Source organism: Nestor notabilis, unplaced genomic scaffold, assembly GCF_000696875.1.
Source record: "Nestor notabilis isolate BGI_N333 unplaced genomic scaffold, ASM69687v1 scaffold31328, whole genome shotgun sequence".
Lineage (NCBI taxonomy): Eukaryota > Metazoa > Chordata > Aves > Psittaciformes > Psittacidae > Nestor > Nestor notabilis.
In genome coordinates, this window is record NW_009941961.1 from 1 (window position 1) to 9271 (window position 9271).

General features: G+C 54.9%; 1 protein-coding gene across 1 annotated transcript; it reads right to left on the minus strand.

The window, feature by feature from the left end:
• Positions 1-345: 345 nt before the first annotated feature.
• Positions 346-9265, minus strand: PCYT2 (phosphate cytidylyltransferase 2, ethanolamine). Its single transcript, XM_010021159.1, has 12 exons — positions 9259-9265; positions 8347-8508; positions 6507-6573; positions 5962-6046; positions 4917-4961; positions 3563-3701; positions 2863-2945; positions 2601-2678; positions 1985-2050; positions 1661-1726; positions 1121-1209; positions 346-473 (listed from the first exon to the last, which is right to left on the minus strand). The coding sequence occupies exons 2-12, from the start codon at positions 8450-8452 to the stop codon at positions 383-385; spliced, it is 915 nt and encodes a 304-aa protein (XP_010019461.1). The 5' UTR covers positions 8453-8508; positions 9259-9265; the 3' UTR covers positions 346-382.
• Positions 9266-9271: the final 6 nt, after the last annotated feature.

The following is a 9271-nucleotide window of genomic DNA, read 5'->3' on the forward strand; positions in this document are numbered from 1 at the left end:
CACCGCCCCGAGGCTGCTGTGGAGCAGGGGCTCCCGCCAGGGCAGCCAAACCCTGGGGCCTGGGCAGCTGCTCCGCTTCCCTCCTACTAAGAGCTAGACCTGGCAGCAGTAAAAGCAAATCAACGGGTTAAAACATGGGTTAGAATTAAAACCTTTACAACTTCTTTTTCTTCTTGTGTCACCTCTCCCCTGGGAAGGGGCTGATGGAGGAGGAGAAACCGGGCGGCAGCAGCAGGCTCCGGCCTCGCTGGCTGGGAGTCTGTCAAGAAAGGAGAGGGCAGACAGCACACCCTGCGCGCCAGCAGCGGGGTCCCCGTCCAGGGATCCCCTCCAAGAGCTTGTCTGCGGCGCTCTGCGACCCACACACTGGCTCTCTGCTGGGCTAGTGCTTCTCCTCTTCCAGTCTTTTCATGGCCTCCAGCACAGCCAGCTCTTTTGCCTCCTTCTTCTGGTTCCTAGCTTCAAACTCCAGCCTGCAACAATCACAAAATGCTGCAAGATTCTCATGTGTCCCCATCTCACCTGGAGCAGGGGAGCACCGCACCTCCTGCTGTTCTGCTCTGAGAGCGCTTCGGAAAACACCAGTAACCTCCCAACTACTCTCAAGAGCCAGCACCCAGAGCTTCCCCCAACTGCTCCCACCACTCTGGGGGCTCCCACTGGGCAAACACTGCTTGTTTCTGCCCCAGCAGCAGATGCTGCTGCTCCATGCTTGGCCTGTCCTGGGACAGACCACTCAGTAATACCAAATCCAAATTTACCACTGACTGAGCCAAGGTCACTGAAGGTGAAGGGCTCAGGCCTAAAAGAGCAAAGCTCTGAAAGAAGCAACATGCTCCTTGCCCCAGGAGTACAGCAAGGGAATTTTATCATTGACAGAGGAGGAGGAACACCAGTAAAACACACTGTGACACACACTGGCACAGCAGAGTTCAGCTGTTCCTTTCCCTGTGCAGTCCAGTACATCCACATTTAAGCAGCCTGCCCAAGCTATAGAAGATGAAGGAGTGGTTACTGATTCTAGGTAACCACTTCTCTCCCTGTTTGATCCCATTCATTAGCCCTCACACAAGCTGGACAGTACAGTATGTGACAGAACTGGGAGATAAAGAAAGCCAACCTGTTCTTGATGATCCTCTGCACAATGAGATCTGTGGTGAGGTTGCTGCCACTGTCCACGAGCTGGAAAATGCCGCGTCTCTTCGGTTCCTGTGGACAAACGGAGCAGACTGAGCTGGGGAGACAGGCAGGCCCTCGGGTCACAGCTCAGCAGGGGATGTTGAGCAGAAGCCGTGGCAGGTCCTAGGGCACCCAGCCAGGCACAACACAAAACGACTCCTAGGAGGCAGGATAAATGCTTGCTGAGAGCAAAGCTTTGTGTGTGGGAGCTGCCCGGGACTGGCACAGAGCAAAGGCTACAGGATTCCTCACTCTGCTATGAAGGCATCAGAAGCAGGCAAAGCAAACAGGGACTGCAAGAGAGCTGTTTACAGCTCTGCTCCAAGCAGCCACCCTCAGGGCTGGAGGAAACCAGGCTCACCTTCGCTGCGCTTGCCTGGAGCATCCTCTGCAATACAAGTTCCCAGCTCGGGAACACGAAGGCAGCTCCATCTATCCAATGCTCACAAAGCAGCACGGCCCAGAGCAGCTGGAATCTTACCTCGTACGGGTCAGAACCGTCCTTGTCTGGCACCACCTCTGTCATCCCATGACACACAAGCGTTACCTGGAGAAGGAGACAAAGTTGTTGAGAAGACCCGAAAGATGACAAGGACCTTCCCTGCCACTGCACCCACTGCAGCATAGCCTGGAGATCAGCAAAGCCACCCTCCTCTACCGGCCTTGGTGGTGCATCTGGAGCTCCCAGTAACCCTGCTGCGCTGGACCTTCTCCCTTCTGCACCCCTGTGTTTTCCTGCACCTCTTCAGATCCCCAAGCACATCACACCCAACACCTTCACGTCCTTCTATACGCAAAGTCTCACCCTGAAGTGATCCAGCAGGTCAGCAGTGACAGCGTAGGGAGCTCCAATCACCACTTCCGAGACGTACTAGAGGAGAAACCAAGTAAAGAGCCCAGATTTGGCAAAAACAAACACCCCAGAACCACAAACCAACACCCCCAAACCAGGGACCAGCCTGCTTCCTGAACAGCCTTGAGCAGGTCAGCCAGCTACAGAGACAGGAACTCAAACAAGGGAACAGAGAAACAGGTTTAGCAGCCACTGCTTGTCACACAGCATCTTTTTGTTCCACCGAAGAATATGCTTTCTGGTAAAGTATGTACAGCAAATCCAGAAGTTAATTGCTCAGGGAACACGCTTCTGGGCCTCCCCACATTTCTTTCCAAGGAATTTTCTCCCCTGCTGCCTTTGCTGGACCAGAGGTGGAGGAGTTCAATAGCTCAGGTTAGCCAGGACAAGAGGAGCCCAGGGACTCCTCCTGAGAGCACCCCAGCACCTCTGGCAGCCTGAAGCGACCTGTCTCTGCTTCCCCAGCACACACCAAAGAACCTGAGCAAGGTTCTTGGCTACAGGAGAACACCACCGAGCTCCAGGCAATTTCTGGAACGGTGCAGACACCAACCCGAGTGGCACTTACCCTGCAGGCCAACACACTGAGTGTTCTCTCATGGATGTTCATGATGGGATAGTTCTTCCCTTTGTAGCGATTTACTTCCTAAGACAAAGCACCAGGCACAGTTAAAGAGAGACAAAGCAACCCCTTTCCCTCTCGCTTTCTCCCAACGTGAAACCCCTGTTTTGGCCAACACATCCCATTCCCGGCTTCCCGAGCACAGGCGGCTTCTTTCCAAAGAACAGGGGCCAAGATGCTCTGTCTCTGGACAACATTATACACGGACCTGGTCAAAGTGCAGCCCAGCGATGATGTAGGGCTTCTCTGCCAGCTGGTGAACCTTCTCCAGGAAATCTACGTGCCCAATATCTGCAGAACACTTTTTTTAAGGAATTGGAACTAACACAGAAAATAGGGAAAAGGAGACAGAAACAGATGCACTGAAGAGCCACAGTGGGAGACAGGAACCCCATGGATCTGATTTCTGCATTATTCGTTGCCCATATCCAGTTGCCTCCTTCCTGCACAGGTGCTGGGCAAAAAAGCCACACACCTTCTCAGCTCCACCTCACTTTGCCTCTGTCAGAATTTCTACCCGGTTTGGCTGTTCTGGCTCAGTGCCTCAGAGACTGCCCCAGGGAGGAAGAGCAGCTCCAGGTGCCCCAGGCAGGCACTGGGTCCATGCCAGCCCTCAGGAGGGACTGGAGTGTGATCACTAGAGCGGGGAGAGTATCCGCCTGTCCTCCTGCCATCCTCCAACAGCCACAAACCTCTCTAGAGAGCAGCTACAGCTCCTTTCTCAGTGTCCTGCGACTAAGAAACCAGCTGTGAGAATCCTGCCTCCTCCCTACATGCACACCTACAGAGAAAGAAAGAAAGGAAAAGGAAGCAAAGGAGACAAATACCCTGGTCTGGCACCTCAGAACATGAGAACGTTAAACTCAAAGACCAGTGCTGCTTTCCTGACAAAACAAAGTCCAGGATACGGAACAGGTCGAAGGCTCCAGCCACGTAGATGATGGTGTCTCCGGGCTGCGGTTCCTTCCCTGACGCAAATTGGATGATCTTCTGAGATGTCTGCAGGAACTGCGAGACGCCAGTCCAAGGGCTGTGACCCTTTGGTCCCTGTAAAACACACCCCACACACGTCTCCTTTCCAGCCTCCAGGAGGGGATTTGGACAACACAGATGCAGCCACAGGCAATTTGCAAGTATCACAATTCTCAGCAGCTCGGACTTCCTACGTTCCTGGCACCAAACCGTTCAGCAATCTCACAAAAGCCCTTTTTGCTCTGTCAAACATGGTGCAAATCGTCCCTGACAGCCAGCTCAGGAGATGCCGAGAAGAAAGCTCAGGAAGGAGGAAGGCAACAGGGCAGGTCTGGATTGCCAGGAGAGACAAGGCTCAGTAACGCACAACCTACCCTCGCTCCTCTCCAGCCTCCAGCAGCCTCCCCCCAGCTCCATCAGGAGCCGAGCCCAGCGCCACGAAACCGAGTACGGAGTTTGATCGCCCCCACACGTCGGATGTGGGAACAGGCACCGGGGCACCCGCTCGGGCACCCGCCTGAGCCCCTCAAGCTTGTGCTCTACAAGACTGGCGAGAACAAAGCCAACCCCGGCGAGAGCGGGCAAGCCGGGCGCAGGCAGCATGCAAAGGGCGCTCAGCTGCTGCGGGGCCATGCAGGAGCCTGGTGACCCCAGCACCAGGGAGCAGCCACGCTGCAGCAACGGGCCCCTCACACCTGCTCCAACACCCCAACGTGGTGGGGAACAAAGAGGGTGACTCAGCCCAACCAGCGAACCCCCTGCAAGAGACTCACTCAAGCTGTAGGTACGGGCGCTTGTTAATCAGGCACAGAGAGGGGCTGACGGATCGTTAGAGGCAGCGGAGCCCGAGCCGAACCCAGGACGGCCCCACCAGGCACGCGAGCCCTGCAGCGCACACATGCCCCAGCCACGTGCCTGCTACTGATGCAACACCTTTGAGAACATGAGCACTGAAAGCAGCATCCCCAGAGGCTGCCCCTGGGCTGTCCCTGCGGGCACGTGGGCCCCAAAGGAACAGCGCTCAAGAACGCAGAAGCAAGCCAGAAAAGCAGCAAAGGCTCAATGGGTGCAGCAGCTCCACGGCATCGCTGAAGGACGCTTCACCCTCTGGCCCGGCACGGCTACACCTATTTCACTGACTACAGCAGCTCCTTTACCCGGCAGCAAACGTCTACTGAGGTTACTACTAAATACGGGGGGAAACAAGCCTGCAACAGAGGCTGAAAGCACATTTGGAATCCTTCTCGGACAGGACAACAACCAGACGTCCACGACCAGAACTCACGTTACCTTCCCAAAGTTGTCAGTGTGCTTCCGATAGTCTAGGTCCTCATCCTGAAGGGAGATAAAGAGTCAAAATGTTTAAGCACTCACATAGCTCATGTGACCAGGAACATGGTTGTGTGTGGCCCAGGCTGCACACCAGATCCCTGGCTCTGAATGCTGACAAACCAGTTCATATCCAGAGTCGTGTCCCAGCATGAGTCAGGTGAAACGTGTCCTCATCTGATCCCAGCCTGGCACCACACAGTGACGGTGGCTCTTGCCCAACCTGACAGCACTGCAATCCTACGTCCTCCCACAACAACGCAAGCCCCTAAAGGGACAGTGTCCCTCCTCCTTCCAAAGACACTCCACCAGAGACGGGCTCAGATCCCTGCAGCCAGCCAGCAGCACCGCACCACAGCGCGGGGTGAGCTTCGGAATTCCAGCTAAGCCAATCTAACAGCTCAGCACACTGGAAGATCTCCCTTGACCCCTGAATTGGTCCTTTGTCTTGTCCCTGCTGTTACGTAGGAGATTCCACTCATTAATCACCATGGGACCACTTCCTTTATTTTCCTTTGGCTACATCAGCTATCTAGCACATAGTGAGCTGAAGAGACTCCAGGAAGGTCTGATCAGACTAGAGACAGCAGAAGGCAGAAGCGTGCAGCTCAGTGGGAAGGAAGAGGACTTTCCAATTCTGGCAGCACTGGGCTGACGGATCGACGTGGCTGCAGGATGCAGCTTCACCCCCGGGGAAGCCACAGGCTAGCCTGTAGATCCCATAACATTCCCAAAGCCCACACGAATCACCAGGGACCAAAGCTTTCACCACCCCTCAACCTCCCCCTTTTCGAAAGCAGCACGGGCTGAGATCACACTATGATCTCAGGCAGGCTTAAGCAAACATAAGCGGGTTGTTTTGCTGCCACTGCCCATAATCAGCTTGCCAGTGCTCCGTGCACCTAGGAGCCAGGCCCAGGAGCTCTACTGCCATTTGGGACAGCAAAAGGAAAGAGCTGGCAAACACCCTGGACTTCGAACTCCCACCCAAAGCCCTCTGACTCACTATGTTGCTGTGGTGAGCCTTAGTCATGAGCAGCATGCGGCCAACGAGGTCAGTGGTGGACACACCTTGGGTGCGTTTGCATTCCCTGCAGGGAGACAAGCAAAGATAAAGCAGAAGCCACAGGAACATGCTCCTCCTCCTTTCCCACCATTACCACACGACATCTGACAAACCCAAACCAGGGGATGTGCATCTACCTGCTCTTGATATAAAGTCCATTCACTGAGCCTCTGCATCTTCTTCACCCCGCAGCGACTGCTCACATGAGCAGACCTTACCTTGCACAGGCTCCCCAGAAGAGCCAACCCCCAGTGAGGCCTCGAGGCCAGAACCAGCTTCTGCCAGGACCAGGCAGGCCCCACCAGCTGCCAGCCTGCAACACTTCCCAGAGCTACTATGGTAGAACCAACTGCAGCTCTGACACACGTCACAGCTAAATAAAGCGTGACCTGGGGATAGCTGTGGTTTGTCTGATTCCCTTCAGGGCATGAACTGCCAGAAGCTCTGCCCAAAGCAGGGCAGGAAGGGGAGCAGCAGCAGGTTACCTGTATCGCCCCGCGGCCTTCACTTCCTCATAGGTGTCCTTGCCATCTATCGTGAGGGTGATGTCATCTGCAGAGAGAGAAAAGCCTCAGAACTGCTCCCAAACCCTGCTGCACAGGAGCTGCTCTGACAGCAGCAGCTGGACAGGTTCAGGACATCAGCCAGACCACAACTCCTGCACTGAGCCCCTCTGCATACACAGGGCATCATCCTGCATCCCATGGGAATGCCAGGGGGTTGCAACACCACCCTACCTGCGGAGACAAGCATATTCCTGGATGCTGATCACCATTAGCCATCCCCCACTGTTCTGGCAGCCCAGAAAATGAGAGCCGGTTGCCCCTGCGGTGACACCAGCAGCAGCCAGGACTGAATTACTGCCTGAATGACAATGAACAGCTCCCATCAGCCTGTTAAACAGCACCTTAACGTTCACTTCCCCAGGACTGCTTTTGGCTGTTGGTTCATGTCATGACCTTTTCAGCCAATTTAACAGCCCTCCAACAGCCAGTTCCCCCTCGCAGTGATGACACTTGTACAGCCACATCGAGCTACCCTTCCTCAGAGTTAACTCTGGTTTCTCTTTGCCACAGTTCCCAACTCACTCTACAAAACCACCTCTCACCTACTCCCAGTGACAGTACAAAGTCTTCACAAGTGAAAACCCATTTCCATTTGGCAGAACAGCCTGTCCACAGCAGGCGCTGGCAGCTCATGGGTGACAGGAGTCCTAAACCCCACACCCTCACGTCAGGGCACAGGCGCACGCTGCAAGCGCGGCTCTGCGTGCCAGGAGAGGGCACAAACACTGGGTTTGTGCCCGTCACCCTCCTGGTTAAGCTCAGCTATTGCAAAACTTATCTTTGTATCAACATGAGCTGGCAAAGCTGCAGCGTGAGGGCATCATCCAGGTGCAAGTACAGAGTGACTTGGCAGAGGGGACAAGCACAGGGCAACCGGAGCAAAGGCCACGAGCATGGCTCTGCTGCCATAATCCCTCACTGAGCCTAGGACGGGCCACGCACCCCAAACGTGTCCAGGACACGCAACTAAGTTGACAAGGAATCTGACAATCAGCCTGTCCATGTGAAAAAGCCCGTCTGTCTCACACAGGATTAACGATTTATGTACATTTCATGAAATACTTGGCTTATTGACAGCAGGTGCCGGGATGAGACGAGGGGGGATCCATGACATGAGTGCAAAGACTCCTGATCAAACCAAGAAAACACCTCCTGCGGGGCTGGGGAGGGGCTGAGGCCACGTGAACACGAGCAGCAGCCCCAGGAAGGGACAGGGTGCACGTGCAAGAACGTTTCCCAGAACACTGGTTCTCTTTGGTGACTCTAAACTGAAAAGTGCTCCCAATAGGGACTGGGTCTCTGACCACACGGTCAGCTAAGCCCTTGAACAGCTTATCAGCTGGATAAAGGGAGAGAAGCTTTCCAGATCTGATCTCATCCCAGGATAAGTAGATATAAACGCAACTGTATTTCTGCATTTACTTTTAACAGCATTTTTCACATTAAGGTTTGGAAATGACTGTCCCCTCTGCACAGGTTTCTGCTAGTGCTAAGGGCAACCTCGGGATAACTGTCAGACAGCACGTCCTCTCTGTCAGCGAGACGGATGCTTAAAGCCCGGGGACCTGGCACCGCTGGGGTGCCCAGCACCCTCAGCACCCTAAGCCTGGCCACAAGTGTGTTTCCGCAGCACAGCGGGGCAGGAGCCGGGAAGCAGATCCCTGCACGCGAGGGACCCGCCGGCCAGCACGTTCTTTAGCCTGCAGCACACGAGCCCCTCAGGGCCCGTGTTAATGCAACACCTCAGAATATCACTCACCACCGTGCACGCAGAAGTCACAGTTATATTTGTCCAGGGTTTCCAGTGTGGTGACATAGGGAGCTCCTGGAGCAATCTCGTCCACCCACTTGATGGCTTGCACCATTTTGTACCTCTCCTCCTGTGTAAAGACAGGGGGGCCCTTGTGCTTGGCGATCTCCTCTGGGCAAGAAACAGAAAAACCCCGTTAGAAGCATGTACCGCGGCTGTGAAGACGCTCTCCTACAGGAGCCTCACTCATCTCACAGGTGGCTGAACTGCATCATGGGCTTACACGCAGCTTGGAGCTGGTTTGTGGTAGAGAAGGAAGCCCTGGGTAGATCAGAAAAGATTTTAATTCAGTTGTATTTCCTAAGCATGTAACAAGGGCCCTGGAATTCCCTGGGAAGGCAGAAGGACTCGTGCCTCCCCGCAGCCAGATACTTGCTACTGGGGGGTACCCTGGACCTCCTGGCAGCTCCGAGGGGAAACTCCTGTGAAACAACAGCTTCATGCTAGAAAATATGCATCCATAAACCGACTTAAAATCCGTCTTCGCACGCAAGAACTAGTTCTTAGCACGTAACTTCCTGATGGGCTACAACGAGTTCTCTCCACGCACTCATTAGTTTTGGACTTATCAGCTCTGCAGTTTGCACCAGCAAAACCAGGCTGATGTTCAGCTGGTACAGTTGTTTTCACAGCGCAGGACACAGGTCACGCCTCAGAAAGCCCCAAAAGCTCCGAGCTACCGAACCCTCACTCCAGAAACGGGAAAGGGGAAACTCTGCTCCCTCGCCCGGGGAAGGGACGCTCTTTGGAGGCTGCTGCTCCTTGAGGAGGTGAGGGGCCGCCCGCTCTGTGCCGGCGGGTCCGTTCTCGGGGCAACGCCGCTGCGCGACTCGAGAGGCAGCGGGAGCGCAAAGCTCTTACCGTCCGTGTGGAC